The 12380-nt window shown below is 35.7% G+C and overlaps 1 protein-coding gene across 1 annotated transcript in view; it reads left to right on the forward strand.

Moving 5' to 3' along the window:
- The window catches only part of FARSB (phenylalanyl-tRNA synthetase subunit beta), a 65416-nt gene that overhangs the window by 13371 nt on the left and 39665 nt on the right, over positions 1 to 12380 (forward strand). Inside the window, exons 6-11 of the mRNA XM_033111961.1 lie at positions 4030 to 4180; positions 5003 to 5111; positions 6075 to 6145; positions 7992 to 8053; positions 8980 to 9031; positions 12242 to 12303. Coding sequence (XP_032967852.1) covers positions 4030 to 4180; positions 5003 to 5111; positions 6075 to 6145; positions 7992 to 8053; positions 8980 to 9031; positions 12242 to 12303 — 507 coding nt within the window. The remainder of the gene's footprint in view (positions 1 to 4029; positions 4181 to 5002; positions 5112 to 6074; positions 6146 to 7991; positions 8054 to 8979; positions 9032 to 12241; positions 12304 to 12380) is intronic.

Below are 12380 nucleotides of genomic sequence, written 5' to 3' on the forward strand. Positions count from 1 at the left end.
ATTACTATATAGAGAAGAAGTATCTAGTCCTAGAGATTTTCCTGGTTTTATTTTTTGTTTTCTGATTCAAATCATTAGTAGTGGATTATACTACTGACTATTGAACCGTGGTAATTTGAAATGATCTGTCATTTTAAAGTGGAACTTTTTTTGGCGTCAACTGAGTTTTGAGTGAGTATAATTATAAATTGACAGATAAAACTTGAGAGTTTTAAATGACTGCATTTTCTTAGTATCTCTGACATTACCATATACATCATGCCCCATACCAAGTCTTTTTAGTGCAGTGATCTTCAAACCTAAATAATTCGTGAGCACTTAAAGGTCAAGGAAGGCAACAGTAGGAGTCCTTGAAATAATTTTAGTATTTCAACCATCCTATTTACTGATGCTAAGAAACATCAGGCTTTAGCTAACATCAGGTATTTGTGTGTTGGTCTTGAAATATATCAACAAGTTATCTCATTCTGATCAAAAGGTATGATTAATAGTTATATATGTGTGTGTCTTGAATACGAATAGAAAAAGGAATTTCTATTTTTTAGTAATTGCATTTTGGTAAACCATGGAGATTGGAAGAGACTTGTGTGTAAGTGATGGGCCAGGGACAGGGCTGAGGGGGACACTGCGTGTTTTCTTACGGAGTGAAAAACACTTAAAAATCACACCTGTAGTTAAGCTCACTGAAGTCTTTTTCCTGAAACATCTCGGCTCATGTGGTAGAAGAAACTTTTTTCTTCTGATTCCAATTAACATTTCATAACGAGTCTACTTGTTAGCTTGCTAATATGTCATCATTAAGCAAAACAATAAGAATTTAAATATTATTTCAAAATAAACAACAAGTTATAAGATTTCTGACAAGGATAGATATAGCTAGTAAATGGTTGAGCCAGATTATCTATGCCGGACATACTTTCTTTGAAGAATCTATTATCTAAATCAGAAGGCATTTCCTCACTTAATTTAACTTTAAGCTCTGGTTTTTTTGCTGCATTTGGAAATCAGGAGCTTTTACGCAGGGGAGGAATAAATCACATCCTTAATACTCTGGTACGCCAGAGTACTTGTCAGTAAATCTTGATTAACCTCTTGAGTGAGCTTTGGAAATTTGTGGTTTTCAAGGAATGTATTCATTTTAGTCTGAGTTATCAAATTTATTGGCTTAAAGTTGTTTGTAATATTCTCTTATTATCCTTTTAATATCTGTAGTATCTGTAGTGATAGCACCTTTTTCATTCTATGTCTTTTTTCCCTTGATCAGTGTGGCTAAGGTTTATCCATTGCATTGATCTCAAAGAACCAGCTTTTGGTTTCATCGACTTTTCTCTGCTTTCTTTTCCTCTGTTTATGTTTTTCATTGATTAAGCAGTGATCTGTGTAGGGCTAATTAGTTGCTACTACTGAAGCAAGACCTTCCTGCCTCTTTTACCCATTCCACATGAGTAGTGAGGTTTTCTGTTTGTATGAGCCCTGTTCCCCCGAGTTACCTTGGATGGCTCTGGCCTGGGGTCATTTCTTGACATGCAGGAGCTGATCAATACTTGGCTGAATACTTGAGGAGGGTCCTCTGCAGATCTCCAGAGCTCGCTCTCTCTGTAGCTATCTCCTCTCCAATACTCTGTCCATTGAACTACAGCCATCTTGGTCTCCCTAGACACTCAGCTATGTCTCTTCAAGCTGGGGAGTCCTCTGGGCTCTAATCGGGTTCCCCTTTCCTGCCCTGCAGTTTGGAAACTGCTCCAGGCAATAAGCTGGGGAAGTCGTGGGGCTCACCTCAGCTGTTTCCTGTCTCTCAGGAATGGCTGCCCTTCATTGCCTGGTGTCCAGTGCCAGCCATGAAAACTATTGTTTCATACGTTTTGCCCCTTTTATGGTTATTTCAGGCAAGAGAGTAAATCTAGTCTCTGTTTTTCCATCGTGGCTAGAAGTGTCCAGATTTTTGCTTCAGTTATTTTCCTTTTCATCTCTAGAATACATTTGGTTCACTTTTTAAAGTTTCCACTGCTATTTCCTCATTTCTTCATTATGTGTATATTTTGTCCATAATTCTTGAACAGTTTTTGTACTAGCAGCTTTGAATCTGGTGATTTGAAAGCTATCTTAGCGTTGATTTTATTTATTTTTTTTTTTATGTGTGGACAAGTTATATTTGGAGCCTGTGAGTCACATCTCCCTGTTCCTTCTCATGTCCACTGCTTTTTGATTGCATATAGAATATTATGTGATGGAAGATGCTCTTGATTTTGTTCTGTTTCTCTGAGGAGTGGTTTTGTTCTTGCAGGCTAAGACTTCCAAATATTTAGCTAGACTCAGACTCGAAACATTTGGCTAGACGAGACCTCTGCAGTTGGCAGCCCCTGAATTTTCCGCTAATCCTTTCAGCTTCTATCTGCTGCTTTTTCATAGCAATACTTTAAAATTTTTGCCAGTATGATAGGTAAAATCTTGATTTCTAACTATTTTTGGTTTTCATAGCTATATATATTTGGGATAGTAATCCGTTTTCTATATGTATGTTGTAAACCTTCTCTATTAGTGTGTCTTTTGACTTTGGGGGCCTTTTAGATATATAAGATTTTCAATTTGGGTGTAGTCATTTATCAGTCTTCCTATATGAATTTTATGTTTTGTGTCTGACTTAAGAAGGGGTATCCTGTTCCACAGTTTTAAGCATTATTCTCCTATATTTTCTTTGATTAATTTTTATGGGTTCTTTTGTGTGCATGTATGTATATTTGTCTTTTTTTTTTCAAAATGTGTAGCTTTTTGATTCATCTGAAATTTATTTTTTTATGATTGATTTGAAGTTGAAATTTAGGGACATCTTGAGATCCTATTTTAGGATTAAGGGACCAATATCAATATCTAAGGAAGCACAGACTTTCTAACCCACGGATTTGTCAATTGTTAATTTATCTAAACTTATCAAGCCATATATATTTCAACCTGTGGTAGTTCTGGGGTGATTATCTTCCATAAGCATATAACTCATTGAGTAAAGTAACACTTCCTTTCTGCTTGTCAACAATACTATTCAGTTCAACCATATTTATTAAAGTTTTAGTTATCGGTCTTAGAGATTGACCAAAACTGGTTTCTTACAAATTTTAAAAACTTTCATAGTTCATATAACATGGATTTTAATAACATCTTTGGTTATTAATGCATTTTATTTGTTTGGTATGTCTATGTGGTTCTGCATAAATATATAAATACGTGTGCAGATACACCTAAAACAAATTTTAAAAATCTTAGAAACACCATCAAATCTGACCAAGTTTGTCATTTTGAATTGTCTGTTAGAAAGCTTAGAGCCAATTTGTGACTCTTTGTGATAAGACTGTGGGCCTTTAGACTCTTAGTTAGTATTAACATCATTCCTGGCTCTGTTTTATATCTCTACTTCTATTTCTTTCTCTGCTAATTTGTAACTTACTGTAAGTTCCTAAAATTACCTTAAATCCTTTGTAGCTAAACTGCAGAACAAATGAAATTAATAGCTTTTGAATTTTCCTTACACATTAAACTTTAAATGTAATTCACAATTCTTAAAATGAAAATTTCTCCATTGTTAAGATAATACAGCTATGTGACAGAAACTTTAGGACAATACGGAAAAGCCAAAAACTAAAGCAATGTGGTAGTTTATTTTAATAAAACCTTTATGTTCACTTGAGGACACTAAGAGGGAATAAGGTTGAAAGAAGGTAGAGGGAATGTTGACTTTGAAAATGTCCTAGTTAACAGTTTTGGGAAAGCATAGTGGCAAGGAATTTACTTCAGCTACTGAAATCATGTGTTTTTAGTAGTTTTATTTCTCCTTACTTGTAATGGTTGGGAGAGGAGTATAAGGATATACTCCTCTAAAGTTGCCATATAGCCACAGGCAATTTTAGGGAAGTGTCTAAAAATAATTTTTAAAAATATATAGTCTACGTTATTTTTGTAATTTCTACTTTGGAATATACAAATCTCTTTTTCTCTCTTTCCTTCTCTCTTCCTCTCTCCCTCCCTGTCAACATTTAGGAAAAGAACGTTGGTTGCTATTGGTACCCATGATTTGGACACTTTGTCAGGCCCGTTTACTTACACTGCGAAGCGACCTTCAGATATCAAATTCAAGCCTCTAAATAAGACAAAGGAGTATACAGCCTGTGAACTGATGAACATATACAAGGTAATTGTTCTTTTATATCATGCAATAGCCCTGCATAAATCATGAAATTCCTTCAAACTCAGGTCTTGGGATATCAAGAGAAATGTAATGAGTGCTTAAAAAAAAAATAGCAGTGTCTGGGCTCCAACCCAGACATAACTGATTATTTGATCCAGAGCAAGGTCTGGGCATAGTTTTGTGTATTATTATGGTTGTTTGGTGTTTTTTTTGTCCTCTTAGATGATTTCAGTGCACAGCTAGAATTGAGAACCACTGAAGTAGACCACAGCACATTGTAATATTTATACTTGGTTATAATTAAACTCAGTGGAGTATAAAGAACAATAAGATTTAGCTAGGTTTTCTTTGTGGGAAACAATATTACAAAGTGTCTGCCTCCCATTATTAACATTTTAGACTCCAGCAGTGAAAATGAATTAAGTAGTCACTGTAAATTGCACATAACAAATAGAAGTAGTGCGTATTTTGAAAAAAGCAGCTGTTCATCTTGGCCTGATTTGCCAGTGATCTCTTCTGATTTATCTAAATAGTTTTGTGATGATGTGTGTTTTATTTGAGATGATTCAGCCTTACCAGTGCAAATCTATTTTCACTTTTGAAAAATGGCTCAATTGTGCTCTCATCTGTCCACAGTAGGAGATAAGACTGTATAAAGATGTTGAAATATTAATTTATATTAGAAAATCTTGGTAAACTTAGAACTTTCTGTAATTTGGGGCTTTTTTTTTTCCTGACTCCCCGCTTCTTTTCATAGTAGGTAAGTATGTAAACTAATTACATTGATAGAAATAAAAACCTAATTTTGTTTGACTTTTTTTTCAGACTGACAACCACCTTAAACATTATTTACATATCATTGAAAATAAACCCCTGTACCCAGTTATCTACGATAGCAATGGTGTCATCCTTTCAATGCCTCCAATCATCAATGGTGAGTTATTTCTTAAGCATCATAGATTTTTTTTTTTTTTTGCTGTCTCTTCTTATTCCTCAGCATTTCTGTAGAATTCTCAATAGAGTTGGCTGAATTAAATCAAATAACTTGTAATCTGAGAATCTCAGATATTTTGTAGATTATATTGTAATGGTTCTTTTCATTTACTTATTCAACAACATTTTACTTGGGATTTTTATACAATTTATAAATGTGTAAATATTTATAAGTTTATAAATACTCTCTGATGCCAGTCTCTGGATTCTGTTATATTCCTCCAAAGGGTGTTGCTCTTTTGGTTTTAGCAGGTAATTCACTTGGGTAAACTCAAGGTCAAATTCTGTTTGGTCTGTTGTTTTTTTTAGACCAAAGTTTTTAAGCTGAATTTTACCCTCTTCACTACTTTCTGAAGGCTTTTTGATGAGGCAACTTAGACGTATTTACAAAATTTAATGACATCAAACTCATAGATATTTGCTTTTCTGGAGGTGAGAAGGGGGTTTAGTTGATTGACGATGGGAAGGAGAGTCTTTGCCTTCTCAAGGTCTTGGCTGCTAGTAATTACAGTGGTTAAGAACCTGGGCTTCGGAGTTAGCCAGATCCAGACTCTTAGCCTTGCTGCTTATACCTTGTGATCACAGTCACGGTCATAAGAATCGTCTCTGAATATTAGCTGTCCCACTTAAAAGTCTGTCATAGGTTGTGGTGAGGATGAGCTGACAGTCTCTGTGAAGTGCTTGGTATAACACCTGACACGCTGAATGCACTCAGTAAAGCTGGTTATCTTGTGTTATTTATTCTCTAGCTTGCAATGGGGATTAAAATAAAAATTGTATATCCCCTTATTTTGAGGTGTTAGTTTATATTGTGTTCTAAATGAAAATGTAGTTTCTATTTTATAGAGCTATGTTGTGCACTTACATTTCTGAAACTGACTGTTTTGTTTTGCATTCATTATAGGAAATCATTCCAAAATTACAGTAAATACCAGAAATATATTTATTGAATGCACAGGAACCGACTTTACTAAGGTAAATAACACTTTTTTTGTGTGTGTGCTGTCAGACAGAATAGATTTTACGTCTGGACCAAGACTATGTGACAAAACTTTAAATTGTGTTTATTTTGAAGATGGGAACATATTTTAGAGAGTTAGAAAATTAGAAAATTTCTAAAATATACAGATATTCTGTACTTTGGTTATGGTGCCTTCGTTCATTCGACAAATGTTTAATGAGCTCCTGTTGTCTTTCCAGTGCCATAAATTTAATAATGTGTTGCATGTTCTTGGACTTCAAGGAATTCATAGGTTAGTGGGAAAATTAGGCATACACCTAATTGTAAAACAGAGAATGGAATAAGTATTGTAATGCGATCTGTATCAATTGTTTATCTTAGTTGGCTTAATTTAAATGCTGAGTAATTTGGTACCTTGTGTACTTGGTAAAAAATTTTTCAAAACCAACTGGCTGTATGAGATAATATTACATAAACGAGGGAACAACTATTAGATTTATATCTATGACCCAGAGTCCTTTAATCTTCACTTTAAGTCACTGTAATTTAAAAAATCTCGAATGATGAGAATTTCTGTGAGTTCATGGGATTTAAAATATGTAAGTTCAAAGTTTTTGACAATTAATTGTAACAAATTTTCCTGACAGTAAAATATAAATTCTGAAAAAAACAAAAAACAAAACAAAAATCCAACTGGCTATAAAGAAGTTTTCTTTATTAGCAAATTGATAAATGATTTATGCACACAGTATCTAGAATATATAGAATACTAGTTGTTCACTCACTTTCAGCCACCACATGGGTTGGATTGGATTGGTATGAAAGTTGTTTTCTACAGCATATGAGTTATTTACGCATGTTGAGTTGAGGCATAGAGTGAGGTGGCAGTTAAGCGATTTAAGAAAGGTAAACGTGGGTGGCAGGAGAGGGTAGAAGTAGGACAGCTAAACGGCATTCACATACAGCTGACAGAATTGGAGTCCACTGTAAGGTATTTCATTTATAACTTTATGTACCATATTTGCCTTGGAAAATATTGTCAGAGTAGTGTTCCTATTAAACAATTTTTCTTAAAATTCATACATTAGCAGACCTTCTTTATTGAAGCTTATGTGTAAGAGTGAAGTACACATACAAGCAAAGTATATATCCCAATAAGGTTACTGTATTTTTCCTAAGCATTTTTTTCAATTAAAATTTTTTCTAACAAATCTCTGGGGCGTTCACTATGTGTCAGGTATTGCTCTCTGTGATACACACACACACACACACACACACACACACTTATCCTCATAAAAACCAAATGAAGTAGGAACTTTTATTATCTCCACTTAGATGAAGAACTAAGGTACAAAGACCGTAAATCACTTGCACAGAGTCAGACTGCTGGTAAGTGGTTGAGCCACGAGCCAGGTATCTGGCTGCAGAGAGATAAGGTGAGATAATATGAGATTGATAAGGTGTACCCTGTAGTCGGCCATATGTCTTTCTCGCCACTTGGTGAACACAAGGGAGAGGGTGGGGGAAGCAAATGACTTGTCTTGGTCATGGATTGTAACTCGGAACCAAATAAATGCAGAACACTTGAAGATAAGGACAGGCCTACTTTAGCTCACAAGTATTTATTCCACCCCCCTTTTTAGAATGTATGTATTAGGTTGGTGCAAAGTAATGGTGGTTTTTGCAATTATTTTTAACTTTTTAAGCCACAATTACTTTTGCACCAACCTAATTAAAGGCCCATTTTTAGATGTTTGGGGGCTAAATTACATTAAATATTATTAATTCACTTCCATCTGAGTAAGGAGGGAATGTATTTTATTTATAGATTAGCATAACATTTGTCTTTTTCCTTTGCAGGCAAAAATAGTTCTTGATATTATTGTCACCATGTTCAGTGAATATTGTGAGAATCAATTTACGTAAGTTCATTTGGCATCTTTTTTGATGGTCTGTTGTTCTGAAGGCAAAGCACTAAGGACTTGGTGCTAAATATAAAGATGAAAACTGTGTTCCTGTAACTAGAACATATAATCTCTATGGGGAGCTAAGACATGTGTGTGAATAATGTATAAAATAAAAAAGTTATAAGGACTTTTAAAAATTTCAGTGATGTTCTGGCTGTTTGTAGGGGAAGTTACTGCTACCTGAGGCAGGCCTTACGGAGGCCGTGAAATTTAAACTGTGTTTAAGGTTCACTGAATTTGAGAATGTAAACATTCTCAGAAACAGCAAAACAAGGGCAGAGAAGCAGATATAAGAGCAAAGCACACATCCCATATATATATATATATATATGTCAGTAAGATTACTATAATTTTTCCAAAGCTTATTTTTTAATTAAAAAAAATGTATTTAACAAATCTATATGGCGCTTACACAGCATCATAGTTTATTCTAGAGTATTAATTATAATTCAAAATAAATGTATGACCGTAGAAAGCAGGACTGAAATTTTATGGGCAGTATCAGTTTCTTTTTTTCTTTATTGTTGATTTGCATTTTACTGGTTGTGTCAGTCAGCTTGCGTTGTGTAACACACACCCTGGTAAAACCTGGAATGTGAGTGTCACTCTTGACAAGGAGTCCATGCAGGATGCGTGATGTGCTGTATTGAGAAACAAACGTATCAGGTGGGCGCCACCTGAACAGACACGGAGCCATAGGAGATGGAATAGTAGAGTCGTGTTGTATTTAGGAGGATGAATCCAAAAAGCCGTGTTGGAATGTGAATAGTTTAAATGTGTGGAGGCTACAGTTGTAGAGGAAGTGAAAGATTTAATAGTCATACGCATTTCTAGATTTTATGGACCCTTTTTTTGTTAAGTATTGTATTTTGTTTTTTCAGGGTTGAAGCAGCTGAGGTAGTTTTTCCTAATGGAAAATCATATACCTTTCCAGTAAGTATTTAAGAAGTGACTTGATGCTGCTGCTGATAATGGTGATATAATAATAATAATAACAATAGCTATAGAGTGCTCGTGGTCTATCTGTCCATCCACCAACAGGCCAGGCACTATATGTGCATTAGATGGATTTCATCCGCACATTAACCCTGTGAGGGTGGGTGCTGTTATTATGCCCTTTTCGAGGTGGAGATATGGAGACCTTGACATGCATGTTAAATAGCTTGCCTGTTACTATTAAATAGTGGAGCTAGGATTTAAGGCCAGACAGTCTGACTTCAGTTCCCAACACACTACATTATACCACAGCATTATATGGCCATAATTTCTGAGATTTATTCTCTTATTAACTAGTTAACTGGGTAATTTATAGTCTCACCCCTTTAAGATTACTCAGCCATCCAAACCTAATTAGTCTGTTCACCCTTGAATTAACAGTTGCTGAAGGCCATCACTGTAACTAATAAATAATTCCAAATGTATTAACAGCACAATTATTGTGAAGATAGAGGATCTCGGTGAAAAAAAAAAAATCTAAACTAGCGTATTCTTAATTGTCTGGGCTCTTTTCCCCAAGATGGCTTTATAAATATAAAAATGCCATTATAATTCCCGACAGTCTCCACTCTTTTAGTTATGGTTCTGATTCAGTGAGGCCATTCCTGGAGCTCTTTTTCTCTGGGTTTTTCACTATTTCTCTGTTATTTATGAAATGAACAGCGTCTAGAATAGTTTCTACTATTTAAGTAGTTTTTAAAGTAGATAAAACCTGCCAAGAAAGATCAAAACCTTCCCTTTCCTGACAACATTAGCATGTAGCATTCTATTTTATTCTAGAGTATTAACTATAATTCAAAATAAATGCATAACTGTAAAAAGCATGACTGAAATTATGGGCAGTACCATTTTATTTTTTAAATTGATTTTAGTGGCTGCTACCAGCTTTTGTGACATAACAAACTGCCCCAAGAGTTAGTGACTTAAAACAACTAACAACAATTTGTTTATCTCCTGATTCTGTTGGTCAGCTGGGTAGGGCTTCTGGTCTGGGCCGGCTTGGCTAACCTCTGCTGGGCTCGCTCTTGTGGAGTCAGCCGCTTGGCAGGCTAGCGGCTGGATACCTGGATGGCCTCGCTCACATGTCTGCTTTCTGGCTGTGAGGTCAGCAGGTCAGGTGTCTCTATCACCCAAGGGGCTAGCTTGGTCTTCAGTACTTGGTGGTGGCTGCGGGATTCCCAACAGCAAGAGAGGATGTCCAGTGCTTTTAAGCAAATGTCTTGTTTGGTCAAAGCCAGTAATTCTGCTAGATTGAGACAGGGGAGAAGAAGACTGCAAGGCCCTGGATGCAGAGGCGGGAAGAATTTGTGGCCATTTGTACAGTTTACCATAGCAGTAGTTGGGATTAGCCAGAGATGGCTTTGTAGCCTATTTTAAAATAATTCTAATTTGGAAAGTTCAATTTTTCTTTTCAGTGTGAAGAATTGTTAAGTGTTAATAAAAGTGAAATATGTACTTTTGGGAAGAAAAAGAAACCTATGTTAAAATTTGGTTCATTTTTCTCCTTGGGTTGATAATTCCTTGAAATCATTCATTTGAAATCATTTATAAAAAGCTTTCATAAATTTGAAATGGGCCTTCTGAGAAGGAGTACTACCCCAGTGATTCATCGTTTGTCAATTTATTTGTTTCTAAACTTAGTTGCGAACAACTCTTCCCAGATTGTCCTCCCAGAAAAGAATGATCCTCTGGGGAAAACTTGATTCTTTTTCATATGAAATAGCACATTTTTTCAAACACTTTGAAAGTTGTTTCCTAGTCTTCTGTTATTTCATATAAAAGAATAGAGTTTGGAATAAGAGAACCAGAGGGGACAAAAGTGGTAGATGGTCAGAGAGACTAATGGTTAATGGTGTGAGCTTTGGACTTAAACTCCCTCGACTTGTCTATTAATTCGTTATTTGTGACTTCATGCGTGCATGCATGCTTATATTCATTAACTATATCACAAGTGCTTATTATCTAAAAATCATTTTTCCAGGCACTGGGAATATCGCAGCACTAGGGTTAAGCAGCTTACCATTGTTGTGATCTGGAACTACTTATTAACCTAAAACTCAGATTCCTTATCTATAAAATGAGAAGATGAGTGGTGTCTGTTCTGAGGGTTAAGATTATCTTAAAAGAGCGTCTTGTACTGTTGAGTTCATACTAGCTTTTCAGGAAAGGTTTGTTACCACTATTGCAAACATGAGCATCCAGTCCAGTGCTTCTCAGATTCTAATGTGCATTCAGTGCCCCTAGGGATCTTGGTAACATTGGGATTTGGGTTCCGTGCGTGTGGTGGAACTGCCACTAGCTATCAAGGCCTGAGAGTCTGCCGCTCTCACAAGCACTCAGGTGGTGGTGATACTTCTGCCTGAGAATTACATTTTGACTAGCAAGGCTCAGGCTCATTGTCCTTACCTGAGTCCAAACAGGTTTGTAAATTTACAGCCTTTTTGGTGGTGGCAGTGATACTTTTGAGAGTAATTTAGTGATAAGTAATGTTCATAGATGTGTTTCCAAAGGTGCTGAAAAGTCTGCATTTTATGTGTGTTTGTTCCTGCCTAACGTGGAAGTTATATATTGTTCTAAGGCGAATGAGTACCAATTCATGAGATGCTCCCAGCCGTACTGTCTCCTGGAGCAGCTCTTAATAGCTGCGACTAGAGGCATGGTTGCATTTCCCCACAGGGAAAAATGATGAGAAAGGAATGTCTTCATAACACTCTTAGGCTTGGGATGATGGATAGTACATCGTGACACATGAATTATTCATTCTTGGTCCTAAACACCTTCTTGCATGAGATGAGGCTAGAAAGCTTCAGGATTTACAAGCATTTTAGAAATGATGTAATGCACCAGTGTTTTATTGAAGAGAATGGTGATTGACCATCTAAAAGAGAAAAATGTTTGGCATTTTATGTTATTTCTGAGCAGTTCCAATTGTGTAGCAAGTAGAATGTTCATATACGGGTATGAATATAATGTAGCAAATGTATTCTTCTATAGTAATGTTTTGAAACTCCAAGTTTATTTTCAGTGTCTTGCTCTAGTGACAGTTTCTTGGGAGGGTGCTAAAACTCATGACGAGTTCAAGTAGAAAGAGGCTAACGCTGTATCTGACGGAGAAGGATTTAAGCTTCTCAAACTCTTGCTTTTCAGGAACTGACTTACCGCAAGGAGATGGTGAGAGCTGATCTAATTAACAAAAAAGTTGGAATCAGGTACGTTCAGAAAACTTCAGTTACTTGTTTACGGTTAGAGATAATTCAAGGGTGAAGTGCCCACAAGACCATTTAAT

The sequence above is a fragment of the Rhinolophus ferrumequinum genome, chromosome 8 (assembly GCF_004115265.2).
Source record: "Rhinolophus ferrumequinum isolate MPI-CBG mRhiFer1 chromosome 8, mRhiFer1_v1.p, whole genome shotgun sequence".
In the NCBI taxonomy this organism is placed as follows: domain Eukaryota; kingdom Metazoa; phylum Chordata; class Mammalia; order Chiroptera; family Rhinolophidae; genus Rhinolophus; species Rhinolophus ferrumequinum.